Source organism: Salvelinus fontinalis, chromosome 21 (genome assembly GCF_029448725.1).
Source record: "Salvelinus fontinalis isolate EN_2023a chromosome 21, ASM2944872v1, whole genome shotgun sequence".
Taxonomy (NCBI): domain Eukaryota; kingdom Metazoa; phylum Chordata; class Actinopteri; order Salmoniformes; family Salmonidae; genus Salvelinus; species Salvelinus fontinalis.
Genome location: NC_074685.1, coordinates 5805185 through 5825007, shown reverse-complemented (window position 1 = coordinate 5825007; position 19823 = coordinate 5805185). Strand labels below are relative to the sequence as shown.

General features: G+C 50.2%; 2 protein-coding genes across 2 annotated transcripts; both read right to left on the bottom strand.

Moving 5' to 3' along the window:
- Window positions 1-4907: 4907 nt before the first annotated feature.
- On the bottom strand, window positions 4908-8108 carry LOC129819134 (uncharacterized). Its single transcript, XM_055875696.1, has 2 exons — window positions 8102-8108; window positions 4908-6373 (listed from the first exon to the last, which is right to left on the bottom strand). The coding sequence occupies exons 1-2, from the start codon at window positions 8106-8108 to the stop codon at window positions 5064-5066; spliced, it is 1317 nt and encodes a 438-aa protein (XP_055731671.1). The 3' UTR covers window positions 4908-5063.
- A 2224-nt stretch (window positions 8109-10332) lies between these two features.
- LOC129819132 (uncharacterized) lies at window positions 10333-15155 on the bottom strand. The gene is made up of 3 exons (XM_055875694.1): window positions 15140-15155; window positions 10412-11934; window positions 10333-10365 (listed from the first exon to the last, which is right to left on the bottom strand). The coding sequence occupies exons 1-3, from the start codon at window positions 15153-15155 to the stop codon at window positions 10333-10335; spliced, it is 1572 nt and encodes a 523-aa protein (XP_055731669.1).
- Between the last annotated feature and the right edge of the window lie 4668 nt (window positions 15156-19823).

The following is a 19823-nucleotide window of genomic DNA, read 5'->3' as shown; positions in this document are numbered from 1 at the left end:
AGACTCCACAGTAGACCATCCTACTAGACACCACAGTAGACCATCCTATTAGACTCCACAGTAGACCCATCCTCCTAGACTCCACAGTAGACCCATCCTACTAGACTCCACAGTAGACCCATCCTCCTAGACTCCACAGTAGACCCATCCTCCTAGACTCCACAGTAGACCCATCCTCCTAGACTCCACAGTAGACCCATCCTCCTAGACTCCACAGTAGACCCATCCTATTAGACTCCACAGTAGACCCATCCTACTAGACTCCACAGTAGACCATCCTACTAGACACCACAGTAGACCATCCTATTAGACTCCACAGTAGACCCATCCTCCTAGACTCCACAGTAGACCCATCCTACTAGACTCCACAGTAGACCCGTCCTACTAGACTCAACAGTAGACCCATCCTCCTAGCCTCCACAGTAGACCCATCCTACTAGACTCCACAGTAGACCCATCCTCCTAGACTCCACAGTAGACCATCCTACTAGACTCCACAGTAGACCCATCCTACTAGACTCCACAGTAGACCCATCCTCCTAGACCCCACAGTAGACCCATCCTACTAGACTCCACAGTAGACCATCCTACTAGACTCCACAGTAGACCCATCCTACTAGACTCCACAGTAGACCCATCCTACTAGACTCCACAGTAGACCCATCCTACTAGACCCATCCTAATAGACTCCACAGTAGACCCATCCTACTAGACTCCACAGTAGACCCATCCTACTAGACTCCACAGTAGACCCATCCTACTAGACTCCACAGTAGACCCATCCTCCTAGACTCCACAGTAGACCCATCCTACTAGACTCCACAGTAGACCCATCCTACTAGACTCCACAGTAGACCCATCCTATTAGACTCCACAGTAGACCCATTCTATTAGACTCCACAGTAGACCCATCCTCCTAGACTCCACAGTAGACCCATCCTCCTAGACTCCACAGTAGACCCATCCTAGTAGACTCCACAGTAGACCCATCCTACTAGACTCCACAGTAGACCCATCCTATTAGACTCCACAGTAGACCCATTCTATTAGACTCCACAGTAGACCCATCCTCCTAGACTCCACAGTAGACCCATCCTCCTAGACTCCACAGTAGACCCATCCTACTAGACTCCACAGTAGACCCATCCTACTAGACTCCACACTAGACCCTTCCTACTAGACTCCACAGTAGACCCATCCTACTAGACTCCACAGTAGACCATCCTACTAGACTCCACAGTAGACCCATCCTACTAGACTCCACAGTAGACCCATCCTCCTAGACTCACACAGTAGACCCATCCTCCTAGACTCCACAGTAGACCCATCCTACTAGACTCCACAGTAGACCCATCCTCCTAGACTCCACAGTAGACCCATCCTACTAGACTCCACAGTAGACCCATCCTCCTAGACTCCACAGTAGACCATCCTACTAGACACCACAGTAGACCATCCTATTAGACTCCACAGTAGACCATCCTATTAGACTCCACAGTAGACCCATCCTCCTAGACTCCACAGTAGACCCATCCTACTAGACTCCACAGTAGACCCGTCCTACTAGACTCAACAGTAGACCCATCCTCCTAGCCTCCACAGTAGACCCATCCTACTAGACTCCACAGTAGACCCATCCTCCTAGACTCCACAGTAGACCATCCTACTAGACTCCACAGTAGACCCATCCTACTAGACTCCACAGTAGACCCATCCTCCTAGACCCCACAGTAGACCCATCCTACTAGACTCCACAGTAGACCATCCTACTAGACTCCACAGTAGACCCATCCTACTAGACTCCACAGTAGACCCATCCTACTAGACTCCACAGTAGACCCATCCTACTAGACCCATCCTAATAGACTCCACAGTAGACCCATCCTACTAGACTCCACAGTAGACCCATCCTACTAGACTCCACAGTAGACCCATCCTACTAGACTCCACAGTAGACCCATCCTCCTAGACTCCACAGTAGACCCATCCTACTAGACTCCACAGTAGACCCATCCTACTAGACTCCACAGTAGACCCATCCTATTAGACTCCACAGTAGACCCATTCTATTAGACTCCACAGTAGACCCATCCTCCTAGACTCCACAGTAGACCCATCCTCCTAGACTCCACAGTAGACCCATCCTAGTAGACTCCACAGTAGACCCATCCTACTAGACTCCACAGTAGACCCATCCTATTAGACTCCACAGTAGACCCATTCTATTAGACTCCACAGTAGACCCATCCTCCTAGACTCCACAGTAGACCCATCCTCCTAGACTCCACAGTAGACCCATCCTACTAGACTCCACAGTAGACCCATCCTACTAGACTCCACACTAGACCCTTCCTACTAGACTCCACAGTAGACCCATCCTACTAGACTCCACAGTAGACCATCCTACTAGACTCCACAGTAGACCCATCCTACTAGACTCCACAGTAGACCCATCCTCCTAGACTCACACAGTAGACCCATCCTCCTAGACTCCACAGTAGACCCATCCTACTAGACTCCACAGTAGACCCATCCTCCTAGACTCCACAGTAGACCCATCCTACTAGACTCCACAGTAGACCCATCCTCCTAGACTCCACAGTAGACCCATCCTACTAGACTCCACAGTAGACCCATCCTATTAGACTCCACCGTAGACCCATTCTATTAGACTCCACAGTAGACCCATCCTCCTAGACTCCACAGTAGACCCATCCTACTAGACTCCACAGTAGACCATCCTATTAGACTCAACAGTAGACCAATCCTCCTAGACTCCACAGTAGACCCATCCTACTAGACTCCACAGTAGACCCATCCTCCTAGACCCATCCCACCAGACTCCACAGTAGACCCAACCTCCTAGACTCCACAGTAGACCCATCCTACTAGACTCCACAGTAGACCCATCCTCCTAGACTCCACAGTAGACCCATCCTCCTAGACTCCACAGTAGACCATCCTACTAGACTCCACAGTAGACCCATCCTCCTAGACTCCACAGTAGACCCATCCTCCTAGACTCCACAGTAGACCCATCCTACTAGACTCCACAGTAGACCCATCCTCCTAGACTCCACAGTAGACCCATCCTCCTAGACTCCACAGTAGACCCATCCTCCTAGACTCCACAGTAGACCCATCCCACTAGACCCATCCTCCTAGACTCCACAGTAGACCCATCCTACCAGGTTACACAGTGCAGTTTGAAGGAAGTTGCTAACTAGCATCAGTGCAATGACTGGAAGTCTATGGGTATCTGCTAGCATGCTAGTAGATACCATAGACTTCCAGTCATTGTGCTAATGTTATTTAGCATTGGCTCAAGAAATTACCTTTTACCTCTAACTTCCTTCATACCGGACACAGACAAATAAAAATGGCAGGGAAGAGAGAGGCATAGCTCAGACATGTCATTGACAGGGGAACATATCAACACTGTTTCAAGGACAGCTTTTTTCCATCTTACGTAACATTGCAAAAATCAGACTTTTTGTCAAAAAAAGATGCAGAAAAATGCATCCATGCTTTTGTCACTTCTAGGTTAGACTACTGCAATTCTCTAAATTCCGGCTACCTGGATAAAGCACTAAATAAACTTCAGTTAGTGCTAAATACGGCTGCTAGAATCCTGACTAGAACCCAAAAATTTGATCATATTACTCAAATGCTAACCTCCCTACACTGGCTTCCTGTTAAGGCAAGGGCTGATTTCAAGGTTTTACTGCTAACCTACAAAGCATTACATGGACTTGCTTCTACCGATCTCTCCGATTTGGTTCTGCCGTACATACCAATACGTACGCTACGGTCACAAGACGCAGGCCTCCTAATTGTCCCTAGAATTTCTAAGCAAACAGCTGGAGGCAGGGCTTTCTCCTATAGATCTCCATTGTTATGGAATGGTCTGCCTACCCATGTGAGAGACGCAGACTCGGTCTCAACCTTTAAGTCTTTACTGAAGACTTATCTCTTCAGTAGGTCATATGATTGAGTGTAGTTTGGCCCAAGAGTGTGAAGGTGAACGGAAAGGCTCTGGAGCAACGAACCGCCCTTGCTGTCTCTGCCTGGCCGGTTCCCCTCTCTCCACTGGGATTCTCTGCCTCTAACCCTATTACAGGGGCTGAGTCACTGGCTTACTGGTGTCTTTCATGCCGTCCCTACGAGGGGTGCGTCACTTGAGTGGGTTGAGTCACTGACGTGATCTTCCTGTCTGGGTTGGCGCCCCCCCTTGGTTTGTGCTGTGGTGGAGACCTTTGTTGGCTATAAACAGCCTTGTCTCAGGATTGTAAGTTGGTGGTTGAAGATATCCCTCTAGTGGTGTGGGGGCTGTGCTTTGGCAAAGTGGGTGGGGTTATTTCTCCTGTCTTATCCGGTGTCCTGTGTGAATTTTAGTATGATCTCTCTAATTCTCTCTTTCTCTCTCTCGGAGGACCTGCGCCCTAGGAGCATGCCTCAGGACTACCTGGCATGAGGACTCCTTGCTGTCCCCAGTCCACCTGGCCGTGCTAACCTGTTGCACCCTCGACAACCACTGTGATTACTATTATTTGACCATGCTGGTCATTTATGAACATTTGAACATCTTGGCCATGTTCTGTTATAATCTCCACCCGGCACAGCCAGAAGAGGACTGTCAGAAGAGGACTGGCCACCCCTCACAGCCTGGTTCCCCTCTAGGTTTCTTCCTAGGTTTTGCCCTTTCTAGGGAGTTTCTTCTAGCCACCGGGCTTCTACACCTGCATTGCTTGCTGTTTGGGGTTTTAGGCTGGGTTTCTGAACAGCACTTTGAGATATCAGCTGATGTAAGAAGAGCTATATAAATACATTTGATTTGATTTAATTTGAAGAGAGAGAGAGGCATAGCTCAGACATGATTGACAGGCGAAGAGAGAGAGAGGCATAGCTCGAAGAGTGGGGTCACAGCCAGGGATCAACCGTTATTGACAGTGACCCTGGAGAAATTCGGGTTAAGTGCCTTGCTCAAGGGCACATCGACAGATGTTTCACCTAGTTGGCTCGGGGATCTCTGACATAATCCAAATGGCCAAACGTGATGACATCTATTGTCTTGTGCGTCTAGGAACATGAGAATGCCTGGACCCGACCGGGAAACTGACTCTGGACCCGACCGGGAAACTGACTCTGGACCCGACCGGGAAACTGACTCTGGACCCGACCGGGAAACTGACTCTGGACCCGACCGGGAAACTGACAGACCTAGGAGAACAATAGAGCCCTACTGGAGAAACTGGTAAATCTGAGCCTAGCCGAGTAGGAGCCTGATGACTAATTTGAGCTTGGAATTGAGGGCTGATTAGTCCTGGAGACAGCAGACCTAGTACGGCTGTGGACTGAGGACCTAGTGCTAGAGACTGAGAGCCTATGAAGACTGAGGACTGAGGACCTAGCGCTAGGGACTGAGGGCCTATGAAGGCTGAGGACTGAGGACCTAGTGCTAGGGACTGAGAGTCGATGAAGGCTGAGGACTGAGGACCTAGTGCTAGGGACTGAGAGCGAATGAAGGCTGAGGACTGAGGACCTAGTGCTAGGGACTGAGGGCCTATGAAGGCTGAGGACTGAGGACCTAGTGCTAGGGACTGAGAGCCGATGAAGGCTGAGGACTGAGGACCTAGTGCTAGGGACTGAGGGCCTATGAAGGCTGAGGACTGAGGACCTAGTGCTAGGGACTGAGAGCCGATGAAGGCTGAGGACTGAGGACCTAGTGCTAGGGACTTAAGGACGATGAAGGCTGAGGACTGAGGACCTAGTGCTAGGGACTGAGGGCCTATGAAGGCTGAGGACTGAGGACCTAGTGCTAGGGACTGAGGGCCTATAAAGGCTGAGGACTGAGGACCTAGTGCTAGGGACTGAGAGCCGATGAAGGCTGAGGACTGAGGACCTAGTGCTAGGGACTGAGAGCCTATGAAGGCTGAGGACTGAGGACCTAGTGCTAGGGACTGAGAGCCGATGAAGGCTGAGGACTGAGGACCTAGTGCTAGGGACTGAGGGCCTATAAAGGCTGAGGACTGAGGACCTAGTGCTAGGGACTGAGAGCCGATGAAGGCTGAGGACTGAGGACCTAGTGCTAGGGACTGAGGGCCTATGAAGGCTGAGGACTGAGGACCTAGTGCTAGGGACTGAGGGCCTATGAAGGCTAAGGACTGAGGACCTAGTGCTAGGGACTCAGGGCCTATGAAGGCTGAGGACTGAGGACCTAGTGCTAGGGACTGAGAGCCGATGAAGGCTGAGGACTGAGGACCTAGTGCTAGGGACTGAGGGCCTATAAAGGCTGAGGACTGAGGACCTAGTGCTAGGGACTTACGGACGATGAAGGCTGAGGACTGAGAAGCTAGCACAGGTAGCTTGTGGCCTAGTCAAGCAGGAGGCTCTAAGCAGGGCAGGAGACTGCAGACCTGCAAACGAGGCAACTAACTTAGGGCCTAGCTTGGCAAGGGGCTCTAAGCCTGTCAGGAAAGGACTCTACATACCAAATAAGGTAGGGGGCTGCGATCAAATCAAATCAAACTTTGTCACATGCACCAAATACAACAAGTGTAGAACTTACTGGGAAATGCTTACAGTTTCCCTTAATCAACAGTGCAGTTCAAAAAGAGTTAAGAAAATATTTACCAAAATAAACTAAAGTAAAAAAATATTCAAAGTAACACAATAACATAACAAGGTTATATACAGGGGTACCGGTACCGAGTCAGTGTGTGGGGGTACCGGTACCGGGTCAGTGTGGAGGTTATATACAGGGGTACCGGTACCGAGTCAGTGTGTGGGGGTACCGGTACCGGGTCAGTGTGGAGGTTATATACAGGGGGTACCGGTACCGGGTCAGTGTGGAGGTTATATACAGGGGGTACCGGTACCGGGTCAGTGTGGAGGTTATATACAGGGGGTACCGGTACCGGGTCAGTGTGGAGGCTATATACAGGGGGTACCGGTACCGAGTCAGTGTGGAGGTTATATACAGGGGGTACCGGTACCGGGTCAGTGTGGAGGCTATATACAGGGGGTACCGGTACCGAGTCAGTGTGGAGGTTATATACAGGGGGTACCGGTACCGGGTCAGTGTGGAGGTTATATACAGGGGGTACCGGTACCGGGTCAGTGTGGAGGCTATATACAGGGGGTACCGGTACCGAGTCAGTGTGGAGGTTATATACAGGGGGTACCGGTACCGAGTCAGTGTGGAGGCTATATACAGGGGGTACCGGTACCGAGTCAGTGTGGAGGTTATATACAGGGGGTACCGGTACAGAGTCAGTGTGGAGGTTATATACAGGGGGTACCGGTACAGAGTCAGTGTGGAGGTTATATACAGGGGGTACCGGTACCGAGTCAGTGTGGAGGTTATATACAGGGGGTACCGGTACAGAGTCAGTGTGGAGGTTATATACGGGGGGTACCGGTACAGAGTCAGTGTGGAGGTTATATACAGGGGGTACCGGTACCGAGTCAGTTTGGAGGTTATATACAGGGTGTACCGGTACCGAGTCAGTGTGGAGGTTATATACAGGGGGTACCGGTACCGAGTCAGTGTGGAGGTTATATACAGGGGGTACTGGTACCGGGTCAGTGTGGAGGTTATATACTTGAGTGGGTTGAGTCACTGGCTTACTGGTGCTCTTTCATGCCGTCCCTAGGAGGGGTGCGTCACTTGAGTGGGTTGAGTTACTGACGTGATCTTCCTGTCTGGGTTGGCGCACCCCCTTGGGTTGTGCCGTGGCGGAGATCTTTGTGGGCTATACTCGGCCTTGTCTCAGGATGGTAAGTTGGTGGTTGAAGATATCCCTCTAGTGGTGCGGGGGCTGTGCTTTGGCAAAGTGGGTGGGGTTATATATCCTGCCTGTTTGGCCCTGTCCGGGGGTATCATCGGATGGGGCCACAGTGTCTCCTGACCCCTCCTGTCTCAGCCTCCAGTATTTATGCTGCAGTAGTTTATGTGTCAGGGGGCTAGGGTCAGTCTGTTATATCTGGAGTATTTCTCCTGTCTTATCCGGTGTCCTGTGTGAATTTTAGTATGATCTCTCTAATTCTCTCTTTCTCTCTCTCGGAGGACCTGCGCCCTAAGAGCATGCCTCAGGACTACCTGGCATGATGACTCCTTGCTGTCCCCAGTCCACCTGGCCGTGCTAACCTGTTGCACCCTCGACAACCACTGTGATTACTATTATTTGACCATGCTGGTCATTTATGAATATTTGAACATCTTGGCATGTTATAATCTCCACCCGGCACAGCCAGAAGAGGACTGTCAGAAGAGGACTGGCCACCCCTCATAGCCTGGTTCCTCTCTAGGTTTCTTCCTGGTTTTGGCCTTTCTAGGGAGTTTTTCCTAGCCACCGGGCTTCTACACCTGCATTGCTTGCTGTTTGGGGTTTTAGGCTGGGTTTCTGAACAGCACTTTGAGATATCAGCTGATGTAAGGGCTATATAAATACATTTGATTTGATTTAATTTGAAGAGCGAGAGAGAGAGGCATAGCTCAGACATGATTGACAGGCGAAGAGAGAGAGGCATAGCTCGAAGAGTGGGGTCACTGCCAGGGATCAGCCGTTATTGACAGTGACCCTGGAGAAATTCGGGTTAAGTTCCTTGCTCAAGAGCACATCGACAGATGTTTCACCTAGTTGGCTCGGGGATCTCTGACATCATCCAAATGGCCAAACGTGATGACATCTATTGTCTTGTGCGTCTAGGAACATGAGAATGCCTGGACCTGACCGGGAAACTGACTCTGGGCCTGACCGGGAAACTGACTCTGGACCTGACCGGGAACCTGACTTTGGACCTGCTGACTCTGGACCTGACCGGGAAACTGACTCTGGACCTGACCGGGAAACTGACTCTAGACCTGCTGACTCTGGACCTGACCGGGAAACTGACTCTGGACCTGACCGGGAAACTGACTCTGGGCCTGACCGGGAAACTGACTCTGGGCCTGACCGGGAAACTGACTCTGGACCTGACCGGGAAACTGACTCTGGACCTGACCGGGAAACTGACTCTGGACCTGACCGGGAAACTGACTCTAGACCTGACCGGGAAACTGACTCTGGACCTGACTCTGGACCTGCTGACTCTGGACCTGCTGACTCTGGACCTGACCGGGAAACTGACTCTGGACCTGCTGACTCTGGGCCTGACCGGGAAACTGACTCTAGACCTGACCGGGAAACTGACTCTGGGCCTGCTGACTCTAGACCTGACCGGGAAACTGACTCTGGACCTGACCGGGAAACTGACTCTAGACCTGACTCTGGACCTGCTGACTCTGGGCCCGACCGGGAAACTGACTCTGGACCTGCTGACTCTGGGCCTGACCGGGAAACTGACTCTGGACCTGCTGACTCTGGGCCTGACCGGGAAACTGACTCTGGACCAGACCGGGAAACTGACTCTGGGCCTGACCGGGAAACTGACTCTGGACATGCTGACTCTGGGCCCGACCGGGAAACTGACTCTGGACCTGCTGACTCTGGGCCTGACCGGGAAACTGACTCTGGACCTGCTGACTCTGGGCCTGACCGGGAAACTGACTCTGGACCTGACCGGGAAACTGACTCTAGACCTGACCGGGAAACTGACTCTGGACCTGCTGACTCTGGACCTGCTGACTCTGGACCTGCTGACTCTGGACCTGACCAGGAAACTGACTCTGGACCTGACCGGGAAACTGACTCTGGACCTGACCGGGAAACTGACTCTGGACCTGACCGGGAAACTGACTCTAGACCTGACCGGGAAACTGACTCTAGACCTGACCGGGAAACTGACTCTGGACCTGACTCTGGACCTGCTGACTCTGGACCTGACCGGGAAACTGACTCTGGACCTGACCGGGAGACTGACTCTGGACCTGACCGGGAAACTGACTAGACCTGACCGGGAAACTGACTCTGGACCTGCTGACTCTGGACCTGACCGGGAAACTGACTCTGGACCTGACCGGGAAACTGACTCTGGACCTGACCGGGAAGCTGACTCTGGACCTGACCGGGAAACTGACTCTGGACCTGACCGGGAAACTGACTCTGGACCTGACCGGGAAACTGACTCTGGACCTGCTGACTCTGGACCTGACCGGGAAACTGACTCTGGACCTGACCGGGAAACTGACTCTGGACCTGACCGGGAAACTGACTCTGGACCTGACCGGGAAACTGACTCTAGACCTGCTGACTCTGGACCTGACCGGGAAACTGACTCTGGACCTGCTGACTCTGGACCTGACCGGGAAACTGACTCTGGACCCGACCGGGAAACTGACAGACCTAGGAGAACAATAGAGCCCTACTGGAGAAACTGGTAAATCTGAGCCTAGCCGAGTAGGAGCCTGATGACTAATTTGAGCTTGGAATTGAGGGCTGATTAGTCCTGGAGACAGCAGACCTAGTACGGCTGTGGACTGAGGACCTAGTGCTAGAGACTGAGAGCCTATGAAGGCTGAGGACTGAGGACCTAGTGCTATGGACTGAGAGCCGATGAAGGCTGAGGACTGAGGACCTAGTGCTAGGGACTGAGGGCCTATGAAGGCTGAGGACTGAGGACCTAGTGCTAGGGACTGAGGGCCTATAAAGGCTGAGGACTGAGGACCTAGTGCTATGGACTGAGAGCCGATGAAGGCTGAGGACTGAGGACCTAGTGCTAGGGACTGAGGGCCTATGAAGGCTGAGGACTGAGGACCTAGTGCTATGGACTGAGAGCCGATGAAGGCTGAGGACTGAGGACCTAGTGCTAGGGACTGAGGGCCTATGAAGGCTGAGGACTGAGGACCTAGTGCTAGGGACTGAGGGCCGATGAAGGCTGAGGACTGAGGACCTAGTGCTATGGACTGAGAGCCGATGAAGGCTGAGGACTGAGGACCTAGTGCTAGGGACTGAGGGCCTATGAAGGCTGAGGACTGAGGACCTAGTGCTATGGACTGAGAGCCGATGAAGGCTGAGGACTGAGGACCTAGTGCTAGGGACTGAGGGCCTATGAAGGCTGAGGACTGAGGACCTAGTGCTAGGGACTGAGGGCCTATAAAGGCTGAGGACTGAGGACCTAGTGCTATGGACTGAGAGCCGATGAAGGCTGAGGACTGAGGACCTAGTGCTAGGGACTGAGGGCCTATGAAGGCTGAGGACTGAGGACCTAGTGCTAGGGACTGAGGGCCTATGAAGGCTGAGGACTGAGGACCTAGTGCTAGGGACTGAGAGTCGATGAAGGCTGAGGACTGAGGACCTAGTGCTAGGGACTGAGGGCCTATGAAGGCTGAGGACTGAGGACCTAGTGCTAGGGACTGAGGGCCTATGAAGGCTGAGGACTGAGGACCTAGTGCTATGGACTGAGAGCCGATGAAGGCTGAGGACTGAGGACCTAGTGCTAGGGACTGAGGGCCTATGAAGGCTGAGGACTGAGGACCTAGTGCTAGGGACTGAGGGCCTATAAAGGCTGAGGACTGAGGACCTAGTGCTATGGACTGAGAGCCGATGAAGGCTGAGGACTGAGGACCTAGTGCTAGGGACTGAGGGCCTATGAAGGCTGAGGACTGAGGACCTAGTGCTAGGGACTGAGGGCCTATGAAGGCTGAGGACTGAGGACCTAGTGCTAGGGACTGAGAGTCGATGAAGGCTGAGGACTGAGGACCTAGTGCTAGGGACTGAGGGCCTATGAAGGCTGAGGACTGAGGACCTAGTGCTAGGGACTGAGGGCCTATGAAGGCTGAGGACTGAGGACCTAGTGCTAGGGACTGAGAGCCTTCATAGGCTGAGGACTGAGGACCTAGTGCTAGGGACTGAGGGCCTATGAAGGCTGAGGACTGAGGACCTAGTGCTAGGGACTTAAGGACGATGAAGGCTGAGGACTGAGGACCTAGTGCTAGGGACTTACGGACGATGAAGGCTGAGGACTGAGAAGCTAGCACAGGTAGCTTGTGGCCTAGTCAAGCAGGAGGCTCTAAGCAGGGCAGGAGACTGCAGACCTGCAAACGAGGCAACTAACTTAGGGCCTAGCTTGGCAAGGGGCTCTAAGCCTGTCAGGAAAGGACTCTACATACCAAATAAGGTAGGGGGCTGCGATCAAATCAAATCAAGCTTTGTCACATGCACCGAATACAACAAGTGTAGAACTTACTGGGAAATGCTTACAGTTTCCCTTAATCAACAGTGCAGTTCAAGAAGAGTTAAGAAAATATTTACCAAAATAAACTAAAGTAAAAAAATATTCAAAGTAACACAATAACATAACAAGGTTATATACAGGGGTACCGGTACCGAGTCAGTGTGTGGGGGTACCGGTACCGGGTGAGTGTGGAGGTTATATACAGGGGGTACCAGTACCGGGTCAGTGTGGAGGTTATATACAGGGGGTACCGGTACCGGGTCAGTGTGGAGGCTATATACAGGGGGTACCGGTACCGGGTCAGTGTGGAGGTTATATACAGGGGGTACCGGTACCGGGTCAGTGTGTGGGGGTACCGGTACCGGGTCAGTGTGGAGGTTATATACAGGGGGTACCGGTACCGAGTCAGTGTGGAGGTTATATACAGGGGGTACCGGTACCGGGTCAGTGTGGAGGTTATATACAGGGGGTACCGGTACCGGGTCAGTGTGTGGGGGTACCGGTACCGGGTCAGTGTGGAGGTTATATACAGGGGGTACCGGTACCGAGTCAGTGTGGAGGTTATATACAGGGGGTACCGGTACCGGGTCAGTGTGGAGGCTATATACAGGGGGTACCGGTACCGAGTCAGTGTGGAGGTTATATACAGGGGGTACCGGTACCGGGTCACTGTGGAGGTTATATACAGGGGGTACCGGTACCGAGTCAGTGTGGAGGCTATATACAGGGGGTACCGGTACCGGGTCAGTGTGGAGGTTATATACAGGGGGTACCGGTACCGAGTCAGTGTGGAGGTTATATACAGGGGGTACCGGTACCGAGTCAGTGTGGAGGCTATATACAGGGGGTACCGGTACCGGGTCAGTGTGGAGGTTATATACAGGGGGTACCGGTACCGAGTCAGTGTGGAGGTTATATACAGGGGGTACCGGTACCGAGTCAGTGTGGAGGTTATATACAGGGGGTACCGGTACCGAGTCAGTGTGGAGGTTATATACAGGGGGTACCGGTACCGAGTCAGTGTGGAGGTTATATACAGGGGGTACCGGGTCAGTGTGTGGGGGTACCGGTACCGGGTCAGTGTGGAGGTTATATACAGGGGGTACCGGGTCAGTGTGTGGGGGTACCGGTACCGGGTCAGTGTGGAGGTTATATACAGGGGGTACCGGGTCAGTGTGTGGGGGTACCGGTACCGGGTCAGTGTGGAGGTTATATACAGGGGGTACCGGGTCAGTGTGTGGGGGTACCGGTACCGGGTCAGTGTGGAGGTTATATACAGGGGGTACCGGGTCAGTGTGTGGGGGTACCGGTACCGGGTCAGTGTGGAGGTTATATACAGGGGGTACTGGTACCGGGTCAGTGTGGAGGTTATATACAGGGGGTACCGGTACCGGGTTAGTGTGGAGGTTATATACAGGGGGTACCGGGTCCATGTGGAGGCTATATACAAGGGGTACCGAGTCAGTGTGGAGGTTATATACAGGGGGTACAGAGTCAGTGTGGAGGTTATATAAAGGGGGTACCGAGTCAGTGTGGAGGTTATATACAGGGGGTACCGAGTCAGTGTGGAGGTTATATACAGGGGGTACCGAGTCAGTGTGGAGGTTATATACAGGTGGTACCGAGTGAGTGTGTTGGGGTACCGGTACCGGGTCAGTGTGTGGGGGTACCGGTACCGAGTCAATGTGCGGGGGTAGAGATTAGTTGAGGTAGTTTGTACATGTAGGAAGGGGTGAAGTGACTATTAAATAAATATTAAACAGCGAGTAGCAGCAGTGTACAAAACAAATGGGGGGGGGGGGGTCAATGTAAATAGTTCGGTGGCCATTTGATTAATTGTTCAGCAGTCTTATGGCTTGGGGGTAGAAGATTTTGAGGAGTTTTTGGTCCTAGACTTGGTGCTCCGGTACTGCTTGCCATGCGGTAGCAGAGAAAACAGTCTATGACTAGGGTGACTGGAGTATCTGACAATTTTATTGGGCTTCACCTGATATAGAGGTCCTGGATGGCAGGAAGCTTGGCCCCAGTGATGTACTGGGCAGTATACACTACCCTCTGTAGTGCCTTGCGGTCAGATGCCAAACAGTTGCCATACCAGGCGGTGATGCAACCGGCCAGGATGCTCTCGATGGTGCAGCTGTAGAACTTTTTGGAGGATCTGTGGACGCATGCCAAATCTTTTCAGTCTCCTGAGGGGGAAATGTTTTTGTCGTGCCCTCTTCACGACTGTCTTGGTGTGTTTGGACCAGATAGTTCGTTGGTGATGTGGACACCAAGGAACTTGAAACTCTCGACCCGCTCCACTACAGCCCCGTCGTTGTTAATAGGGCCCTGTTCGGTTCGCCTTTTCCTGTAGTTGTCAATAGGGGTCTGTTCGGTCCTCCTTTTCCTGTAGTCCACCATCAGCTCCTTTGTCTTGCTCACATTAAGGGGAAGGTTGTTGTCCTGGCAACACACTGCCAGTTCTCTAACATCCTCCCTAAAGATAGACATGGTTTTAAAAAGATAGTGGATATAGACTACTTGATCAAAAGTATGTGGACACCTGCTCGTCCAACATCATGGGTATTAATATGGAGTTGGTCCCCCCTTTGCTGCTATAACAGCCTCCACTCTTCTGAGAAGGCTTTTCACTGGATATTGGAACATTGCTGAGGTACTTGCTTCCATTCAGCCACAAGAGTATTAGTGAGATGGGGCACTGATGTTGGGCGATTAGGCCTGGCTCGCAGTTAGCATTCCAATTCATCCCAATGATGTTTGATGGGGTTGAGTTCAGGGCTCTGTGCAGTCAAGTTCTTCCACACCGATCTTGACAAACCATTTCTGTATGGACCTCGCTTTGTGCACCGGGGCATTGTCATACTGAAACAGGAAAGGGCCTTCCCCAAACTGTTGCCACACAGAATCATCTAGAATGTCATTGTATGCTGTAGTGTTAAGATTTCCCTTCACTGGAACTAAGGGGCCCGAACGATGAAAAACAGTCCTAGACCATCATTCCTCCTCCACCAAACTTTACAGTTGGCACTAAGCATTCGGGAATGTAGCGTTCTCCTGGCATCCGCCAAACCCAGATTCGTCCTTCTGACTGCCAGATGGTGAAACGTGATTCATCACTCCAGAGAACACGTTTCCACTGCTCCAGAGTTCAGAGCTTAACACCACTCCAGCCGACGCACATGGTGATCTTAGGCTTGTGTGAGGCTGGTCGGCCATGGAAACCCATTTCATGAAGCTCCTGACGAACAGTTCTTGTGCTGACGTTGTTTCCAGAGGCAGTTTGGAACTCGGTAGTGAGTGTTGCAACCGAGGACAGACGATTTTTACGTGCTTCAGCACTCGGCGGTCCCGTTCTGTGAGCTTGTGTGGCCTACCACTTCACGGCTGAACCTTTGTTGCTCCTAGATGTTTCCACTTCACAATAACAGCACATACAGTTGACCGGGCCAGGTCTATAGTAGGGCAGAAATGTTACAAACTGACTTGTTGGAAAGGTGGCATCCTATGACGATGCCACGTTGAAAGTCACTGAGCTCTACAGTAAGGCCATTCTACTGCCAATGTTTGTCTATGGAGATTGCATGGATGTGTGCTCGATTTTATACACCTGTCAGCAACGGGTGTGGCTGAAATAGCCAAAACCACTAATTTGAAGGGTTGTCCACATACTTTTGTATATATAGTGTATTTCATTCAGTACAGAAATGTGTAGGTGGCTTAACTTACCCTGTCCCGCAGCTCAATTTACCCCCACACCCGGGGTAAGTTGTGCCAAGAAACCACTTTTTTGGGACAAGCTATGTTTTCAAAACGAATGTTTGCATGAATTCTGATAATTTCCAGAGATATTACCTCAATAAGAGCAGCAGTAAATAACAGTAGTGAGGCTATATACAGGGGGTACCGGTACAGAGTCAATGTGCGGGGACACCGGTTAGTCAAGGTAATATGACCTCAATTAGTACAGAGTTAATGTGCGGGGACACCGGTTAGTCGGGGTACCTCAATTACCTCGACTAACTGCACCAGAAACTCTAAATGGGGAGATAGGATACTCCTTTCGATTCATATTATCATATTCCTCTTTCATTTACAAATCTCATGACCTGACTGAGACATGACTGTACCCTGGGGGGATTTGTATGTAGCTGAGACTGCTAGCTAGCTATAGCTGTGAAGTCACCAAGATGATTTGATAACGATTGCTATTTAATCTAATGGTTTAATTAAGCATTGTTGTGTACACAGAAAATAACATTTTGTTGTTTTTCTATTAAAAAAGCGTGTAAAAACTTTTGACCAGGGTCCATGAGGTGAAGACTTGGTTTAATTAAAACTTTTGACCTGGGTCCATAAGGTGAAGACTTGGTTTAATAAAAACTTTTGACCTGGTTCCATAAGGTGAAGACTTGGTTTAATAAAAACTTTTGACCAGGGTCCATAAGGTGAAGACTTGTTTTTTAATGCTAGTTCAGCCTTGTAACAGATTCGTACAAATATTGTCTTGGTTTCCAGGGGCAACCTTGACATGATAAAACACTGCACTGTTGTGTGAGTTTATTCAGAGCAGCTTTCTCTGGAGTGATTTCTGTTATCGGTTACTCACGGTAATTTGAAAAGTTGGACGTAAAAATATATATTTTAGGTACTATGCCAATACTAAGAATGTGAATACGTTGTACTGTAAATGTAAAGATATGTCCCAAGACAAAAGTATCCTTTTTAGGAATCAGTTTTAATCAAACCTGTCAAATGTTAAAATATGAACGAGATACTTTAGGAATGGATGGATATTTTTTAAATTGAAATAACTGAATGAATGATCTCACCATAGGTCGTTGTCTTCAAACTACTTATTCAAATGTACGATATGTTTATGTTCCCTCTTTGAAGCAAGGCTGATATACTATGACATTATTCTCCAGTACTACTACTAATGATACGGTTTGTGAGACTACTACAACTTAGTCGAGTGACTTCTTGGCACTGTCCAAGTGTTGTTCCAGAGAGAGAGAGAGAGAGAGAAGGAGAGAAAGACAGAGAGAAGAAGAGAGACAGAGAGAAAGACAGAGAGACAGAGAGAGAAACAGAGAGAAGGAGAGAGAGAGAGACATAGAGAGAGAGAAGGAGAGAAAGACAGAGAGGATAGAGATAGAGAGAGGAGAGAGAGACAGAGAGAGACAGAGAGAAGGAGAGAGACCGAGAGAGAGAGAAAGACAGAGAGAAGGAGAGAAAGACAGAGAGAGACAGAGAGAAGAAGAGAGAAAGACAGAGAGAGAGAGAAAGACAGAGAGAGACAGAGAGAAGAAGAGAGAAAGACAGAGAGAGAGAGAAAGACAGAGAGAGACAGAGAGAAGAAGAGAGAAAGACAGAGAGAGAGAGAAAGACAGAGAGAAACAGAGAGGAGAGAGAGAGAGAAGTGTGGGAGAGAGAAAGAGAGGAGAGAGAGAGAGAAGTGTGGGAGAGAGATAGAGAGCAGAGAGAGAGAGAGAGAGAGAGAGAGAGACAGAGAGAGAGAGACGAGAGAGAGGAGAGAGAGAGAGAGAGAGAGAGAGGAGAGAGAGAGAGAGAGAGACAGAGAGAGAGAGAAAGACAGAGAGAAACAGAGAGGAGAGAGAGAGAGAAGGAGAGAGAGAGACAGAGAGGAGAGAGAGAGAGAAGGAGAGAGAGAGAGAGAGAGAGAGAGAGAGAGAGAGAGAGAGAGAGAGAGAGAGAGAGAGAGAGAGAGAGAGAGAAGGAGAGAGAGAGAGGAGAGAGAAGGAGAGAGAGACAGAGAGAAGGAGAGAGAGAGAGAGAGGAGAGAGAGACAGAGAGGAGAGAGAGAGAGAGAGAAGGAGAGAGAGAGAGAGAGGAGAGAGAAGGAGAGAGAGACAGAGAGAAGGAGAGAGAGAGAGAGAGAGACGAGCACTCTCCAGCGCTGCAGATTCCCTAGCACTAAGTAAGGCTTAAAGAAATCTAGTACCTCTACAGGGAACACACCTTTATCTAGTACCTCTACAGGGAACACACCTTTATCTAGTACCTCTACAGGGAGCACACCTTTATCTAGTACCTCTGCAGGGAACACACCTTTATTAAAATATGAGACAGTGCTGATAGCTAGGTGCTGACAGACTCCATAGTTTTTTCTCTTCCAAATCAAATCAAATCTTATTTGTTACATGCACCGAATTCAATAGGTGTTGACTTTACAGTGAAATGCTTACTTACAAGCCCAAACCAACAATGCAGTTTTAAGAAAATACCCCAAAAAGTAAGAGTTAAGAATAACAAATAATTAAAGAGCAGCAGTAAATGACAACAGCAGGGCTATATACAGGGTATTACGGTACAGAGTCAATGTGGAGGCTATATACATGGTATTACGGTACAGAGTCAATGTGGAGGCTATATACAGGGGGTACCGGTACAGAGTCAATGTGGAGGCTATATACAGGGTGTTACGGTACAGAGTCAATGTGGAGACTATATACAGGGTATTACGGTACAGAGTCATTGTGGAGACTATATACAGGGTATTACGGTACAGAGTCAATGTGGAGACTATATACATGGTATTACGGTACAGAGTCAATGTGGAGGCTATATACAGGGTGTTACGGTACAGAGTCAATGTGGAGGCTATGTACAGGGTGTTACGGTACAGAGTCAATGTGGAGGCTATATACAGGGTGTTACAGTAAAGAGTCAATGTGGAGGCTATATACAGGGTGTTACGGTACAGAGTCAATGTGGAGGCTATATACAGGGTATTACGGTACAGAGTCAATGTGGAGGCTATATACAGGGTATTACGGTACAGAGTCAATGTGGAGGCTATATACAGGGTGTTACGGTACAGAGTCAATGTGGAGGCTATACACAGGGTATTACGGTACAGAGTCAATGTGGAGGCTATATACAGGGGGTACCGGTACAGAGTCAATGTGGAGGCTATATACAGGGTGTTACGGTACAGAGTCAATGTGGAGGCTATATACAGGGTATTACGGTACAGAGTCAATGTGGAGGCTATATACAGGGGGTACCGGTACAGAGTCAATGTGGAGACTATATACAGGGGGTACCTGTACAGAGTCAATGTGGAGGCTATATAAAGGGTGTTACGGTACAGAGTCAATGTGGAGGCTATATACAGGGGGTACCTGTACAGAGTCAATGTGGAGACTATATGCAGGGGGTACCGGTACAGAGTCAATGTGGAGGCTATATACAGGGGGTACCGGTACAGAGTCAATGTGGAGACTATATGCAGGGGGTACCGGTACAGAGTCAATGTGGAGGCTATATACAGGGGGTACCGGTACAGAGTCAATGTGGAGGCTATATACAGGGTGTTACGGTACAGAGTCAATGTGGAGGCTATATACAGGGGGTACCGGTACAGAGTCAATGTGGAGGCTATATACAGGGGGTACCGGTACAGAGTCAATGTGGAGACTATATGCAGGGGGTACCGGTACAGAGTCAATGTGGAGGCTATATACAGGGGGTACCGGTACAGAGTCAATGTGGAGGCTATATACAGGGGGGTACCGGTACAGAGTCAATGTGGAGGCTATATACAGGGTGTTACGGTACAGAGTCAATGTGGAGGCTATATACAGGGGGTACCGGTACAGAGTCAATGTGGAGGCTATATACAGGGGGTACCGGTACAGAGTCAATGTGGAGACTATATACAGGGTGTTACGGTACAGAGT

What these genes read in the sequence shown, in the direction of transcription:
- LOC129819132 (XM_055875694.1), bottom strand. An exon ending in TAGGTCCTCAGTCCACAGCC is followed by an intron (nt 10,366 to 10,411) that starts GTACTAGGTCTG and finishes CTCAATTCCAAG; the next exon opens with CTCAAATTAGTCATCAGGCT.